Genomic DNA, 17962 nt, shown 5'->3' on the forward strand with positions numbered 1-17962 from the left:
TTAACAGCTAGAGATCTGGCCATTGACGGCCATGATCTGGCTATCAACAACAGTCATATCTATTTGGCCATTTGGCCTTTGTTAACGTTCAGAAGCTATAGATCTGGTCGAAAACGGCTAAAATAGATCTGGCCATTGTACGGCTATATGGCAGTTTTCAGCTAGATATATGGCTGGAAACGGCCATATCAGCGCACGACCGACCAAATCCTGTCAGTCGTGTGCCATTTCGGCGAAGTCCGATGGTTGGCAACAGTGGCTAGTGATGGTGGTCAAATCCGGCCACCACCATTGGGTAATTTTTTTTAAATATAGGGGTATTTATGTCCTAAAAAGTTTGTATATAAGGATAAAATAGTCCTTGAATTTTTTTTGTAAATTTTTTCAAAATAAGGGTATTATTGTCCAAAAAATTTAATAGTTAAGGGTAAAATTGTAACAAAAATAAGATTACCAAGTAATCTTAAAATACCTAATAAAATTGAGGTAATTAGATTATCTTCTATATTACCAACAATAATTACTATCGGTTTTGGAAGATTATTAGAATCTTATATTACTTGACAACCAAATGTAATAATCAAGTAATATAAGATGACATTACCTCAGTAATCTCCTATTCTCTCCAACCAAACACACCCTTAAAGTAATCAATCGACAACAAGCTTGATGGTGCTAATAATCGCTCGTATATGTGGTCATATATTATTGTGAATTGTCAAAGATTATACTTATCTACAAATTGGTATGTGTATGGGCAAAAAATCGTAACAAGCCTTATCAGGCCCAAAGACGAAACAAACCTTACATGACCTAGTGCGGAGTAGTGCCATGGCCTAACTCAAATCGGACCCACAATAGGATCCATCCTACGAGTCGATCGGTTCATTCCACAAATTGGGCTACTTAAAGAGTTGGACCACTCTACGATCAAGGACCCCCCAATGAATTGGGCCTTGCCACAAGCCCACTTGAACTTCAACACATCAACCCATATCCATTCCAGAATAGGACTCTAAGTCCTATATACTTCCTCATTCATCTAAGATTATGAATTTTACATGAATTAATACTCCTAATCCTACCTAAGGCAAGTAACACAAGTTTCTTCACAAATCAAACTCCATATATTAGTAGAACACAGAGTTCTACTAAGATTCAAACCTCTTTGGCTCATTACATAAACGGAGGTCTGTCCTCTCACAATTCATTCAATCCCAACGCCTCACTTGCTCTCTATTTTCTTGCTCCCAAGAACCACCACATTTCCCTGCCATAGAGTCTAGTTCTAACTACTCTACATCCCATTGCCATAGAGCTGAGTTCTGGCCACTCTACGCCGATTACGCTGATTAGTCCCGCCTTAACTAGCCACTCTTGGTACACCTGAATATCTGAAAAACACCTGAATATGTGAAAAAAATTTGGCATACAATATTTTTGTGTTATATATATAGTTTGGTACCTTACCTGGTCGTTAACTTCAGGGCCCCGACGGATTAGTCAAGGTGTGCGCAAGCTGACTCGGACACCCTCGGTAAAAAAAAAAAAGTTTGGTGATAATGGATTTTGAAAAATAAATTCTTGAATATGCATAATGGAAAAATTACTGAATTTAAAATTGGAAAACAATTAAAACAGTTTCTGTGAAACTATATATTCAAGTATTCATATGTAAAATAAGATACACTAACAATGTGGTTTTCAGACTTGGGTATGTTTGTACATTTCAAATAAAATGATCAATCTAATTACTTAAATTAATTTTGATGCATAAATTCAACCAAGTCAATTGCTTCTTCATTAGGAAATATTTATACACATATGATCAAATGTTTCATATTTGGTAGCAGTAAAGTTAAGTCGATGAAATGTTTCATATTTGCTTCTTCGTGTTTTTAGTTGCACTAGCGTATATAAAATGCTTTCGGTTAAAAAATATCTAGGACTGGGTATTGGATATTATCAATAGGAAGTTCTGGAAGTACATTGAGATTGGACTGGGCAACAAGACAGAGAAGATATGCATTGGCATAGTCAGAGCTCTAGTCTTTTTTTTTTTTTTTTGTGATCAAGAGTGTCTGGGTCAGCTTGTAACTGGATAAATTCCCTTAGTGGCCACTATTATTAGTGTATGTGAAGACTTGAACTCAAAAACTTATATTAGATCTCTTTATTCTTTTATCATTAGACCATCCAATGATAGTAAGAGGAGGCCTAGTCTTTCTCCACGAAGGACCAACTCAGGATAGTTCACAGACATCAAAGCTACAAATGTAATGCTTGACAGGGAATTAAATGCTAAGATATCAGACTTTGGATTAGCTGAGCTCAAAGATGATAAGAACACCCACATTAGCGCTAGAGTTGCTGGAACTACGTGAGTTACAATACTTTTGTTCTCAAAACTTGTAATGTGGTATAATGGTATAGTATTCTATTATGTCCCTTAATTCCAGTGGTTATATGGCTCAAGAATATGAGTTATGGGGATACCTAACTGAAAAGGCAGATATTTATAGCTTTGAGGTGGTTGCTTTGGAGATTGTCAGTGGCAAAAGCAACGCCAGTTACCGGGCACAAAATGGTTGCTTTTGCCGTCTTGATTTGATAAGTTTCATAAGATCAGTATGTCTGTTGCTGCAGCCTTTTAATTGGACCATAATTCCAATTATTCACTTAATTAATCAAAACTTTAATATTAATGTATTATAATATATTAAAGTTTTTAATATTGTGTAACTTATATGTAATAAGTATAATTGTATTAGTATATTTATTTAATTAGGTTATTCTAAAAATTTAACTTTTTCTATTTTAAATTTTTTTATATGTAAAATAATATAAACCCCCCATTATTCACATTTCACAAATATTTCATTGCAGTCCGGGTTCCAAAAACAAGTTCCAAAATAGGTTCCAAAACAGATTCCAAACAGGTTCCAAAACAGGTTCCAAACAGGTTCCAAAACAGGTTCTAAAACAGGTTTCAAAAATCGATTCCAAACCGGGTACCCCCTACAGGTTCCAAACAGGGTACCCTTTTTACAGGTTCCAGTTCTGGTTCCGGTTCTCCACACACAAGAACCGGAACCGGAACCGCACAGTGTCGGTTCCAAAAAATTGGAACCAGAACCTACCCGCACAGTGCCGGTTCAAGGTAGGTTCCGGTTCCGATTCTTACCCCAGGTTCCGGTTCTACCCGCTACTCGTGCTCACCCCTACCCCAAGCCACTACTGACCGCTTGCCACCATCGTCGGTGGAGGAGACAGTGGTTGTAACAACACACAACCGATCGGATCTCATCGGTCGTGCATCGATATAGCCAAATTTGGCTATATCCATGATAGATCTGACTAGATATGGCCAGATCTATAGCCAGAATTAGGTGTCGTTAACAACTAGAGATCTGGCCATTGACGGTCATGATCTAGCCGTCAATAACAGTCATATCTATTTGGCCATTTGGCTGTCGTTAACGTTCAGAAGCTATAGATCTAGTCGAAAATGGATAAAATAGATCTGGCCATTCTACGGCTATATGGCAGTTTTCGGCTAGATATATGACCGAAAACGGCCATATCAGCACACGACTGACAGTCATGTGCCATTTTGACAGATGGTTGGCAGCAGTGGCTAGTGATGGTGGTCAAATCCGGCCACCACCCTTGGGTAATTTTTTTAAAATATAGGGGTATTTATGTCCTAAAAAGTTTGTACATAAGGATAAAATAGTCCTTGAATTTTTTTTGTAAATTTTTTCAAAATAAGAGTATTATTGTCCAAAAAAATTAATAGTTAAGGGTAAAATTGTAACAAAAATAAGATTACTAAGTAATCTTAAAATACCTAATAAAATTGAGGTAATTAGATTATCTCCTNATTTGGTGAACGTGTTAAGTATGTTGTTTATTGCGCTTGTTTATTCTCTTTAACAGCTATCAGACTAGGTGATGACCAAGCTCTCTCAATTTCACCGATCATGACACAATTTTTGGATTTTTAAATCTAATTCAATGTTAATGAATGCTCACCGGTATGTTTTAATAACCAATTTGAGGTGAAACCCGGCAAAGTTATAAGGTCTCGGCTTGGTGACAAAAATTTTAAAATTTAGCAAATACACCTCTAAAAATTCGTTAAGTCCTTATAGGTTTGAAATTTAGCAAATATTCTCCAAATACAAATCGCGGTTGACTGGTTGACAGTAGTGACATATCAAATGCAATCCTAATCATCTCTTGAGCCCATTCTCCAGAAAACCTATCCAATATCTAGATGAAATCGTTTTGATTTTGATCAGATCTCACCAACGCCAACATCAGCATTCTAGTTCAAATTTCATCACCGTTGGCATCAACAACCCTCTCCATCACACTAAAAATACTTCTCTCAGTCTCCTGACCAAAACCTACCTCACCCCACCCCCGTTAGCCTCACCAATCGCCAGCTGTTGTCATTGCTTTTTTTTTTTTTTTTTTTTTTCTATTTTCGGTTGATTCACTCATCGGAAAACAATCTCGTCGCCACCATTGCACTTATGGACACTTTCTCTTCAAAGACCTTAAGATCTTGACCTTCAATTGTTTGTCGATCATCATCCCAATTTCTAAGGTTTTCAGTAAATAGTAAAATAGGTAATCCGGCCCAGTAAAAGCCCTGGATTTGGTTCAACCGGCTAAGCCATACTAGGTTTTAAAACACTGCTTACTACGATAAAATACTAAAAGTATGATAATCTATTAATAAAAAAAGAAAACTTGTTACTTTCTTTTCAAAGAAAAAAAAAAAAAGCAATTGAAAACGTGCTATAAATTGGTGATGCTCAAAATAAAACATAATGTTCCAACTTGATTAGCTTATAGCTAGTTGACTTATGCCTCAATATGTCTTCTCTCCCGTTTCCCCATGTTTTCTGCCATAGCTCCTCATTGAGCTTCCAAATATAACAAAGGCCGTTGACACAGAAAAAGCTTTACAAAGTTTTCTTCTCTTTTATAAGAGAGGCCACAAAGCATGTGCCTAAACTTTAGATTCACTCAATTTCATTACCCTTTTCTGCATTTTTTTTTTTTTTTTTCTCTTGTTTATTTTATTCAACTAAGTTATACCAATTTGTAGACGCCAAGTCAGAGTTTTTGTCTGAAAAAGAAAACTATATGAAAAAGAGGAATCATCTTTTCTTTTAGCATTATTTTTTTCTTAAGCAAATTTCATAGAAAAAGGGCTTAATGCATTACTTTTTCGAAAATCTCACTCTCAAGAACCACTTTTAAGAGATTCTTAAAATAATATTTTTTTAATTAAAGTTCATAAAATAAACATGAAGATATTGTTAATAATTAGAAAGTTTTAATAAATAAATAATTGAGTGATATTATGGTGGAGAAAAAGAACAAGTTGAAGGATCTAAGGAAGACCAGTCAACTGAGAATGGAGGCACCCAAACAGGAGAGCACAAAAACGCGTTTTTAGATATATTTTCAGTCAAAAGTCAAAACCCCAAATGTCTTAAAACAACAGCGACAACAACAACAACAAAAACTCTTCGGCAACTACAAAGTCCAAACTTGCCCCACCACCATTACAACTCAACATTAACTAAACTAAACTCAAAGCACTTTTGTTTTTGTTTTTTTAATAATATCATTACATATATACTTGAAACTATTCCTCTCCTTGATGAACTAATAAAACAAGAATCTTTAGCTGCTGCTTCCTCTTCTTCTTCTATGGAAGATCAAATTGTTACTACTCTCTGCAACTCAATCCAAGCTCTGGGTCGTGGCTTTGATGTTACATGTGATATTAGGCTTCTTTACTGCAAGGGGACTCCTGGGTCCAGGCTTGTTTTCTTAGATGAAGATCATGCGAGAGATCTTTTTCTATCTGATTCTGTTGTGGTGCCACGTGTGTCTGTTGATATTGATTATTCTAGAGGCAAGAGGGGCATTGAGAGACTTCCTGTTTGTAGTTTTCATGAGGTGATTGATTTTTAGAAAGAAAAATTTATTCTTTGTTGATCTGTTTTATTTTCTGGAGTTTTCGTTTCTTGGTTTGTTTGTGTTTCGTGAGCTGAAATTTTTATCTGGGTGTCTTTTAATTTTGATGCTTTATCATCTTTATTGCTGGTTTGCTTGCAATTTGTTGTTTCCTGCCCAAATGAGTATTTGGGTCAATGATATATTATCTTGGTTCCGGTGCTTCATTGGGCCTTTTTTCCAATTGGTTTGTTGGCTTGAGAGTTGGTTTGGTGCCATATCATAATCTTGGCATGTGTCGATTCATCGATTTTGATGGGAGTGGTATGATTTTCATTGTTGATTCTTAGTTAAACTGAAGAAGTGTATAGTTCTGATTTGTTGCTCTTCTGCTATTCTGATGGGGCTAAATAGCATATTTGTTTCACCATTGGCCAATAGTAAATGTAGAATGGTGTGGCGGTACATTTATCATCGGTTGGGAACCATCATAGCGATGCCCAAGCCCGTCTCAAACCTCAGACAATGATTGACTGGTTGGACTATGTGTACTATTTGAAAATATTGGGTGCTTCCAATTCACTCTTGGTACTGTAATGCAATTGAAGCCATGGGCTCCTTCGATGAGAAGACAGATAAAGAATAAGAGAATGTGCTTTATTACTACTATTTGGGTTATAATGATTGTGTCGCTCTCTCTCCATTTCTCTTCCATTTCCTCTGTGTTATCTGTAACTGGATGGAGCATTGGAGATTTCTAATTATGAAATGAAGTTTGTGATCATCGTTCATTATCTGTATGATTAAGTGTATATATAAGCTCAGATTATTTATATAGGGATAAGATTTACCTGAGTTCCCATTTTCAAGTAAGCAATTTGTTGTTTTATTGTTTGTTGTAACTTTTAAGCCTAAATATTCACATTTCACCCAAGGGTTATTAGGTTCTGGTTTGAATAGAATGCCCATCTTGTGTGTTCAATTGTTCATGTCAGTTGGAATATCTCATCTATACCAAACGTTTGGCTTGAGTTTTCCTGATTGCAGTGAATGATTCTACTTTCTGTTGAATTTTTATCAAACTCACTTATCAATATCTCTAATAGTGGTCATTGATGCTTGAAATTCCAGATGGCAGGATACTTCAATGAAAAATCTGGGATATTAGGACACATTCCGCTTGGAAGCTTTAATGCCATGTTCAATTTCACCGGTTCTTGGCAAGTGGATGCAGCAGCTACAAAATCCCTTGCAATGGTTGGAAAATTCATTCCCCTTTATAAAGTTAAGTTAGCAAGGCTAAATTTAGTTCTTTGTGAAGAAATCAGGCGTGCTGTTCCTTATTCTTGGGATCCTTCTTCCTTGGCAAGGTAAACATTTCATCACACCTTCTTTTTGCAGCTTCTCAGTTTGAATTCACTTGCCTTCACATTTTTCTATTTATCATCATGTGATATTTCTTTGGTTATAGAAAGTTTTTTTATTCTACAAATTGATAATACATCATCTTTGAATGTAACTCAAAATCTTTTTGATATGTTAAAATGTAATAGAACTTTTGAGAAAATCACCTAACTCCAATCAATAATCATGTACCATTTTTATTGCAAAGAAAAATTACCTGCTTTTACAGGGCAATGGAGCAGATATTATTTGCAAATTGATTAGATGGTAGCATTAATCTTTGCAATGCTGAATCCAGTTATGGAGTCTTGATTAAGTTCTATTTGGCCTTGCGTGTGCCTCTCCACCTTGAGACTGTCCTTGTAGTATGCTAAAACTTAAGCTTTGTGTGTCCTACGGATATAATGAACCCATGCATTCTTGTTTTATTCTATAAAATCTTTTTCTTTATTCCCGTTTACTTTTTTTTTTTTATTGATGATCATTCTTGCCATTATCAATTAGAATGTGATATTTTAGATAAAAGTTATCCATTATCATATAGAGAAGGAAATTAAACTTTTTTTTATGGATCTAGCAAAAATTGGTTGCAGTGATGACGCATCTGATAGGATCCTTAGATCAATTCGTAATTTTGAACAGCACTAGGTTTCTGATTTTTTGTATTCCTGCAGCTTTATTGAGAACTACGGTACCCATATTGTAACATCTGTAACAATTGGTGGAAGAGATGTAGTTTATATCAGGCAGCACCAGTCATCGCCTTTGTCAGTGATGGATATTGAAGACTATGTGAAAGAAATTGGGGATCAGAGGTTTCTGGACTCAAATAGCCACTTAAATGTTGGCCCCTTAAAATACAAGGATAAGGTAATATCATGTCATTGCCTCTTAAGTTTTCTGAGATTGAGGTTCTTGTTGTACTTAAATATTTGATCTACTACTTCCCTTAGCTTGAAAACATCACAGCACTTTCAGCTGGTTGCTTACACTTCAGATTTTGTTTTGAGGAAGAAAATTTCTTAAACATGCACCTATTGCATAGAAAATTTATTTTTGGTTCTGTATTGTGGGAAAATCTGTAATTGAAAATTATTGCTGTAGGATGTTACAGTCATTTTTAGGAGGAGAGGAGGTGATGATCTGGAGCAGAGTCATGCCAAATGGGCTGAGACTGTACAATTGGCACCTGATGTGATTAACATGACATTTACACCCATCGTTTCTTTGCTTGAAGGAGTTCCTGGTATAAAGCATTTGGCCCGTGCAATTGATTTATACTTGGAGTGTAAGTTCTTATTAAACTCTTAGGTGATCTCTTGTTTTGAATTGCACAGATTTAAACATATATTATATTACGTTGATGACAAGAAAGAATGTTTCTATCCTTATCATCATTATACTATTACATATTGCAAGTTCTTCATGGGGCTGATTCAACAATTTTCCAGTCATAACTCCAAAGTCTCGGAGACGTGGAGAAACCTGATCTTCTTCTCTAAATCAGAAAAATTGTTGAAAATAAAGAAGTCCCTAGTTTATATGATTTTTTAGGTACTTATTTCCAACAGGATTATTTTGCTTTTTGGTTGTCCTTATGCCTTTTGTTCTAGTAATCAAAATGGTGATCTATTTGTTGAACATGTAGAATACTATGACAGGACCATGGTGGAATTGATTGGAAGGGAATCATGCTCATGTTTCTTTCGAATTAGATATGTTTGTATCCGTAAAAGCTGTTATTGGAGATGTTTTATTTTTGTGTTGCTAAATACTAATTGGTTGACTGTCCATTCTACTACAGACAAACCACCAATTGAGGATTTACAGTATTTCTTGGATTTTCAAATTGCTCGATTTTGGGCTCCTGAACATAGTAACATTCAAAGGAAGGAGCCTGTGTGTCCTTCCCTCCAATTCAGCTTAATGGGTCCTAAGCTTTATATCAGCCCAGATCAGGTATTCTTCAAGTTTCTAAAACCTACAGTAGTAGATGTAATGGTGAAATTATAATGTACAAATATAGTTGAAATGCAATTTACTTTTATGTCCAAGTTTATTAGAGATTAAATGTGTCTCCCAACTTTTGAAGCTCAACCTACCATGACTTCATCATTTTTTATTTTTCCATAGCACAACGTAATGTTTCATAGTAGTCATGCAAAAAGGAAAAGAAGAAAAGGAAGTTTGGGTCCTGGGTAAATCAAATACCAAGTAGTGGAGAACTTGATGCTCATATGATACATATATGTGGTTTCTGATCAGCATTTCCGTGATCCACTCCTGGAAATTTTGCTTTCAGATTTTGAAATTACTTGAAGTTGTAAGTCTATAGTAGTAACTTCTGTATTAGAACAAGAAAAAGAAACCCAAAAATAAACAGTAGTTCAAATTTCTGCAGGAATGATCAATCTTCTTGTGTCTTGTGTAGATTTACAATACTGAAACTTTAATGCTGCACCCTCTCTGACTTTTGGCTATGAGAGGGAGGATTTGAACATTTGGAGCATTGCTGGACTAAAACTCATATGTTGTTTCAAGTTGATCTCATTATTTTTCGGAAGAGAAAAGTTAATGTGTAGAAATTTTCTTAAAAGCTAGGACTAATTTAATAAATTTTCCTCATTCCGTCAAAGTGTACCAAAAAATACGTGAACCACAATTTATTTTTTCCTTTTGTCTAGTGAAAAAGTATTTATTTATTTATTTATTTTTGCTTTATGGCAAACATGAATGTAGCCCACCTGTGAAGGCATGTATAAAAACTATTATCATGATGTTACAGGTAACAGTTGGCCGTAAGCCAGTTACAGGACTTAAACTTGGCCTAGAGGGCAGCAAGCAAAACAGACTTGAAATCCATTTGCAGCATCTAGTGTCTCTTCCAAAAATCCTTCAACCCCATTGGGATGCCCACGTGGCTATAGGTGCACCAAAGTGGCAAGGTCCTGAGGAGCAAGACAGCCGCTGGTTTGAGCCCATTAAGTGGAAGAATTTCTCCCATGTAAGCACTGCACCAATAGAGTTTACCGAGACTTGCATTGGAGACCTCTCTGGTGTTCACATTGTCACAGGGGCTCAGCTTGGTGTTTGGGATTTTGGTGCCAAAAATGTATTATACCTCAAGCTCCTCTTCTGCAAAGTACCCGGATGTACAATAAGGCGTTCTGTATGGGATCACAGCCCCTCCATCCCTCCGAATGTGCAGAAGCCTGGTAGCGCCTCTTCATCAATTTCAAATGAAAGAACCTCTGATGATAAGAAGGAAGATAGTTCAGCCCACCTTGGTAAACTGGCGAAAATTGTGGACTTGACTGAAATGTCAAAGGGACCCCAAGATTTACCAGGTCATTGGCTGGTTACAGGAGCGAAGCTTGGAGTGGACAAGGGAAAGATTGTGCTGCGTGTAAAGTACTCCTTACTGAATTATTGATTGATTATTTCTATTTTTGTAGGGTTACCCACCTCTTTCCACCTTCAACCATAGTCACAATTCTTTGCACAGGCGATCCAGTTCTTTCTGTACATTATGTTCTTTGTTATCCCCTGGCCCCTTAGTTGATAGTTACATCATTGATTGTCTAAAGGTGTTGTCCTCTGGATTTTTTTATTTTAGGTTTGTCTAGTGGATGAATATTTTTAAGCATGTTAAATTTATAGATAATTCTTTTCCCAGGTGAAGATTACAACTGAGGTTATCTTCCAATTGATGAGCTTGTATTGTCTGTGGAGATATTTTTGTTGAGATTTGTTTCCAGATTCTTTACTTGTATCATTCTTTCAGTACGAAATTTATGTTATGAGATGACATTGGAAGAATAAAAAATTCATCGTACTTTATTATTTTTCTCTATGTATTTTGCTTTTGACAGAGAACTTCAAAACAAAAACACTGTTTCAGTCTATGTTAGAAAATAGAAACTACTATAAAAATGAAACAGACCAAGAAACCTTTGATGAATTTGGGAAGGCCATTTCCTTTTCAGGAAAAACTTATTCAACATACAAATCTATTGAACTCTTCCATCGTTCTTTGCAGGAAAACTTTAGCTAAACTACAATGAAAAACTATCGTTGCAGGTTATTGAATATATATATATATATACACTGTACATATATAGTTATTTTTGTATAGAGTTGATTGTGAGTTAGTTGGGTTAGATAGTTACTTAGATGGTTGATTAGTTAACTAATTCATTTGTTTAGTTATTTTTGCACTACCTTATCCTTATCCTATTTAAAATACGCATTTGTTTTCCTATTTTGAAAATCTTATTTTATTTTATTCAATTATTTTTAAACTCCCTAAGTTTGTTAATTTAACTAACCACCAAAAAAAAAAAAAAAAAAAAAAAAAAATTTAGAAATTGACAAAAAAAACTCCATCCACATTTTCCAGATTCTGGCCACCACCGTTAGAAGGTGGTCAGAATTTGGTATAATGGCACACTACCGACTGGATCTGACCGATAATGCACCGATGTATCATTTTCCAGTCAGATCCATTGTGGATCTGGCCAGAAAAGGCCAAATCGTTGACAACCAAACATGGCCAAATTTGATCATAGATCTAGCTTTTTCAGCCAGATCTATAGTGGATTTGGTTGGAAAAGGCCATCTCAACGCATGACCGGCCAGATCTAGTTGGTCATGCGCCGATACGACGACTCCGACCACCCTCCGACGGTGGTGGCCAACTGTCGGTATTTAATGAGTGGATGGGGGTGTTTTTGTAATTTTTAATGTTTTTATTATAGGGGTATTTAGTAAATTAACAAACCTAAGGGGGTGTTTTTGTTAATTTGCAAATCCTACTTTGTTATTCTCACCCAACTCTTACTTTTTCAAAAATACTATCCAAAATACTAAAACAAACGGACCCACACTTTTGTATTAGCTGCTACAATACAAAAGATGGGATACAGTTGTAATACACTCTGATCGAATGAATAAGAAATAGAACTTGTTCCCCAATTTCTCTGTTTTCTCCAGTTCATTAGTTTACATGGTATCAGAGCATTTTATCAAAAAATTTCGCTCTTCAATCAGATAATCAATCAAATTAAGCTTCAAGAATTGATTTCTGACAATTCTACATTCGAATCATCACTGAAATTCATTCAAATCATCACTAAAATTCGTTTGAATCATCACTGAAATTTATGAAATTCTGAGCTATCTTCTACATGGCAAGCTCAGCTGAAGAATCCATTATAAGTCCAATTGATTCTAATTCTCCAATGTACACTCATCCTTCAAATACTTCAAGAGCTATGTTACTGTCTGAGCAACTAATTGGGACTAAGAATTATGGCATTTAGAGTCGAGCAATGACAGTCACTCTACATGCGAAGAACAAATTAGGTTTCATCTATGGAACTTGCAAGAAACCTCTTATCAATTCTTCTCTATTTGCACAGTGAGAGAGGTGCAATTCTCTTGTTCTTGCTTGGATATTCAACACAATATCGAAGAGGTATTCAATGGCATCGTTTATTCTACAAGTGCTCATCAAGTATGGCAAGACTTATAAGAGCAATATCACAAAGTCAACTGGACTAGAGTGTATGGCATACATCGTGAGATTGCTAATCCTACACAAGGAACAAATACAGTGGCAAATTATTACAATAAGCTCAAATCTCTTTAGGATGAACTTAATTCTTTGGTTAGTCTACCTTTACTAGATAGTGTTTCAGCTAAGGCGTATCTTGATCACCTGAATCGGGAAAAGTTGATACAATTTCTAATGGAGCTTAATGACTCTTACTCTATGGTGTAGTCAGATTTTGCTTATGTCGCCATAGCCCTCCGTCAAACAGGCCTACTTTGTAATTAATCAAGATCAAAGCCAAAAGATATTGTCTGGCATTAACATCAACTCTGAAGTCACTACTGCCCTCTATGCTCAAAATAATTCAAGAACTCAGAGTCAAAATCCAAAGTATAGACAGAAGAAGCCTTACATTGAATGTGACTACTGTCATATTTCTGGACACAAGAGGGAGACCTGCTACAAATTGAATGGGTATCTTGCTAACTACCAGTTCACCAAAGGGAAGAATAATTCGAAGGCTAAGTGTTCTGCTAATCAAGTGCAGTCTCAAGGTTCGAATCAAAATTCTGAGAATTTTGTCACTCCCTTTGGACCGATATTGTCAGAAGAACAATACAGTCAGATCTTTCAACTACTAAGAAAAGAAAATATTGTTCCCCTAATTGCAAATCTTGTGGGTAATTTTTCAGCCTTACATTCTTGTCTTGATAATCATAATTGGATTATAGATTTAGGGGCTACAGACCTTATGACACACAGTTTTTCTAGTTTGGATTCCCCTATTGCCATGGCATCATCTTCACATTCACTTGTAGGTTTACCAAATGGCACTAAGACTCACGTTAAACACACAGGTTCTGTTATTTTGGATGATGGTGTTCACTTATCAAATGTTTTGCATTTACTAGATTTTAAGTACAACTTATTTTCAGTTTCTAAGTTCATTGCTTCCAGCAATTGCTCCATTACTTTTTATTCTGATTTTTGTCTAATCCAGGATCTTTGGAATGGCAAGTTGAAGGGGATTGGTAGACATAGCCAAGGGTTATACTATTTTGATTCACTTTAAAAAATAAGGTTGAATAAATCGATTTGTAATGTTGTTAATTCTGCTGTTGTCAATTCTGTTTTGAACTCAAATAAAAATTCTACTGTTGACAATTCTGTTTTAAAATCAAATACAAATTGTGCTTCATCTGATTCTTTAGTGTCATCTAACACTCATAAATTGAACAATGTTGAGCTTTGGTATCAAAGATTGAGACATGTTTCTTATTCTGTTTTGCCTCTTATACATCATGAGTTAAAAATATTTCATCCTCATCATTGTCATGTTTGTCCTTTGACAAACAAACTAGAGTTCCATTTCCCAAAAATGCTTCACATACTGACCAGGTTTTTGACCTTTTACATATAGATGTTTGGGGTCCATACAAAACATCAACTCATGGGAATGCTAGGTACTTCCTTACAATTGTAGACTATCACTCTAGGGTCACTTGGGTGTTTCTTATGCAATACAAATCAGATTCTTTTCAAAACATTAAACATTTTCTTCAAATGGTCCAAAACCAGTTTCACATGACTCCTAAATGCATTAGGACAGACAATGGCTTGGAATTTTTTAATCAAAATTGTCATGATTTATTCACTAATAAAGGGATAATCCATTAGAGTCCTTATGCATATTCCCCTCAACAAAATGGTGTGGTTGAGAGAAAACATAGGCACATTTTAGAGGTTGCAAGAACTTTAAAATTTTAGTCCAAAGTCCCAACCACTTTTGGGGTTATTGTGTTCAAATGACAGTCTATCTTATAAATAAACTTCCCACTTCACTTTTTAAAGGTCTTTCCCCTTATGATTTTTTTTTTTTTTTTTTTTTTTAATTCTTGTTATTATGTGTGGCTTAGGGTGCATTTTAAATAAAAGTTAAGTTATCTGTTATGAAATTAAATAAAAATTGGTTTTGATTTTTTTTATGGAAAACCACCTAAACTGGATCATTTATGGGTGTTTGGTTCCTTCGCATATTCTACCATTCTCACTTCAAAAGATAAGTTGTCTCCAAGGTCTAAACCTTCTGTTTTTTTTTTTTTAAGATATTCCCTAACTCAAAAAGGTTATGTTCTTTATTCTTTAGAATCTCATTTAATTCATGTCATTAGAGATGTTGTCTTTTATGAACACTTGTTTCCTTTTACTTGGAATACACCATCACAACCTCCATTTTCCACTCATTCTGACTTCTTAGAATTAGAAACAAATTTTCCTTCTTCTGTTTCATCCCTTGATAATGTATCGCCAACTGTCCAAAATACAAAACCTAATCCTAATACTATACTCCTCCAACATGCTGAACCTAGTTCTAGTCCTATAAACCTTGATTCTCCTATGACTTCTGCACCAGTTTCTCCACCTATTCTGTTTCCTTCTAGAAAATCCACCAGGCTTACCAAACCCCCACTCTGGACATCTGATTTTGTATGTCCTACTCTCCCAAACACTTCCTCAGCTAAACTAGTCAAATACCCCACAACTAATTACCTTTCTTATAACCAAATTTCCAGTTCTTGCAAGGCTTTTCTGTCCAATTTTTCCTCTCTTACTGAGCCTACTAGTTTCACCCAAGCTTCTAAAAACCAGAACTAGATTGATGCTATGTAAAAGGAAATTCAAGCCTTAAAACTCAATCATACTTGGTCTTTAGTTCCCCTACCTCCTGGCAAAGTTCCCATCGGTGTAAATGGGTTTACAAACTTAAATACAAAGTTGATGGCTCTTTAGAAAGATGTAAGGCACGCCTAGTAGCTAAGGGTTACACTCAACAAGCTGGCATAGATTTTGATGAAACTTTCTCTCCGGTTGTAAAAATGGTCACAGTGAGAGTTATCTTAGCCTTAGCTTTTATGCGTCAGTGGGCTTTTTACTAGACAATGCTTTTCTTCAGGGGAATTTGCAAGAAGAGATTTACATGCATTTGCCCCCAGGGTTTGCTAAGCGGCGGGGGGGTGTGGGGGGTGGTGGAGTATCTTGTTTATAAGCTCCATAAGTCTCTTTATGGGCTAAAACATGCTTCTAGAGCCTGAAATCATAAGCTTACAATAGCCCTATTATCTGGAGGTTTTCACCAATCAAAATCTTATTATTCTTTTTTTGTTAAAAGGGACGATTCTTCTATGGTGATGATACTAGTTTATGTGGATGACGTAGTCATCACAGGGAATAATTCAGCCATGATTCAGCAAACAAAGGAGTTATTACACTCCAATTTCAAGTTGAAAGATTTAGGCATTTTAAGATATTTCATAGGCTTTGAGGTAGCAAGATCATCTAAAGGCATAAGTATTTGCCAAAGAAAGTATGCCCTAGAACTAATATCAGAATTTGGTCTTTCGGGCTCTAAACCATCTTTGATTCCTATGGACCAGAATTTGAAATTTACTTCTATAGCCTATGATAAGTTACTCAATGATGTTGATGATCCACCATTATCTGACCCTACTATTTTTCAAAGATTGATTGGAAAGTTGTTGTACCTATGCATGACCAAGCATGATATTTGCTATTCTGTCAACTTGCTTAGTCAATTTATGCATAGTCCCAAAGAGTCCCATCTGGTTGCAGCTCTCAAGGTTGTTAAATACATAAAAAAATGCTCCTGGTTTAGGCTTGTTTTTTCCTGCTCAAAATCCCATGAAGCTGTTGGCTTATAGTGATTCAAACTGGGGTTCTTCTCTTATGATTCACAAATCTATCACTGGATATTGCATTTTTCTTGGTGGTTCTCTCATTTCTTGGAAGTCCAAGAGGCAAGCTACTATATCTAAGTCTTCCTCTGAAGTTGAGTACAGGGCTATGGTATCTACAGTTTGTGAAATTATTTGGCTCACACAACTTCTTACTAATCTTGGTTTTTCTCATCTAGCTCCTATCACATTGCATTGCGATAGTCAGGCTGCCTATCACATTGATTCTAATCCCATGTTTTATGAGCGTACGAAATATATTGACATTGATTATCACATTGTTCGTGAGAAGCTAAAGGATGGGTTGATCAAGACTGCCTACATTCCTAGTTCTAAACAGCCAGCTGATCTCCTTACAAAGGCCCTTGGCAGCAAATCTCATCACCATCTCTTGCACAAGTTGGGAGTTCTTGACCTCTTTCACCCACCAACTTGAGGGGGGTGTTGAATATATGTATATACTGTACATATATAGTTATTTTTGTACAGAGTTAATTGTGAGTTAGTTGGGTTAGATAGTTAGATGGTTGATTAGTTAACTAGGTTGATTAGTTAACTACACTTTTGTATTAGCTGCTACAGTACAAAAGATAGGATACAATTGTAATACACTATGATCGAATGAATGAGAAATATAACTTTTTCCCCAATTTCTCTGTTTTCTCCGGTTCATCAGATTACACAGGCTAATGCTAGTAATGAAAACAATGCATTTATTTCTATCGAAATGGAAGCAGCGTCTAATTTAAGCCGGCAACAGAGTGAATAGACGTTGATTAGAGACATAAATAGTCGGTTTCACACTGGACAGAAAGCAATTGACCAATTTGGAAAATTTTGTTGCCCCACCTATGACCAATTCAATTACAACTAGTATCTATTCACCAGTTTTTGATTACTGCAACGGAGTTATCGCATCTAAATCTGTCTACATCAACTTGCCATCAACGTTCTGTTTTCATTACTTGCTAGGTTCTACTTAAAACAAAATAAATGGCGCCTTTTCTTTGGCTTCTTGAACAGAGACATTTGGTTAAACAAATAGTTGGGTGCCTTTCATCATTGTTTGTTTAAGTTTCTTGTTGTGTGCAGCATTAAGCTTATATGTATAAATACTAACAGATGAAATAACTGAACAAAGAGGCAACATTTATGTCCAACAGATTGAGGACAAGAGGTGAAAGTGTTGGGATGGTTTTGGATTACAGTACAAATTCTTTCTGCTTGTCATGTTCCTTCTTTGAAATAGCTATATTCAAAATGAAATATT

At 35.6% G+C, this 17962-nt stretch overlaps 1 protein-coding gene and 1 long non-coding RNA gene across 2 annotated transcripts; both read left to right on the forward strand.

Moving 5' to 3' along the window:
- The first annotated feature begins 2279 nt into the window (after positions 1-2279).
- LOC116146196 (MACPF domain-containing protein CAD1-like) lies at positions 2280-11194 on the forward strand. Its single transcript, XM_031431605.1, has 8 exons — positions 2280-2380; positions 2460-2587; positions 5390-5985; positions 7114-7352; positions 8061-8256; positions 8491-8674; positions 9191-9345; positions 10172-11194. The coding sequence occupies exons 1-8, from the start codon at positions 2280-2282 to the stop codon at positions 10817-10819; spliced, it is 2247 nt and encodes a 748-aa protein (XP_031287465.1). The 3' UTR covers positions 10820-11194.
- Positions 9352-10090, forward strand: LOC116146179. Its single transcript, XR_004130479.1, has 2 exons — positions 9352-9709; positions 9818-10090. It is a non-coding gene; the product is annotated as an uncharacterized LOC116146179 (long non-coding RNA).
- Positions 11195-17962: the final 6768 nt, after the last annotated feature.

The sequence above is a fragment of the Pistacia vera genome, unplaced genomic scaffold (assembly GCF_008641045.1).
Source record: "Pistacia vera cultivar Batoury unplaced genomic scaffold, PisVer_v2 Contig474, whole genome shotgun sequence".
NCBI lineage: Eukaryota > Viridiplantae > Streptophyta > Magnoliopsida > Sapindales > Anacardiaceae > Pistacia > Pistacia vera.

What these genes read in the sequence shown, in the direction of transcription:
- LOC116146196 (XM_031431605.1), top strand. Translation starts at nt 2,280, where the DNA reads ATGCTTGACAGGGAATTAAATGCTAAGATATCAGACTTTGGATTAGCT. An exon ending in GCTAGAGTTGCTGGAACTAC is followed by an intron (nt 2,381 to 2,459) that starts GTGAGTTACAAT and finishes CCTTAATTCCAG; the next exon opens with TGGTTATATGGCTCAAGAAT. An exon ending in CTGTTTGTAGTTTTCATGAG is followed by an intron (nt 5,986 to 7,113) that starts GTGATTGATTTT and finishes TTGAAATTCCAG; the next exon opens with ATGGCAGGATACTTCAATGA.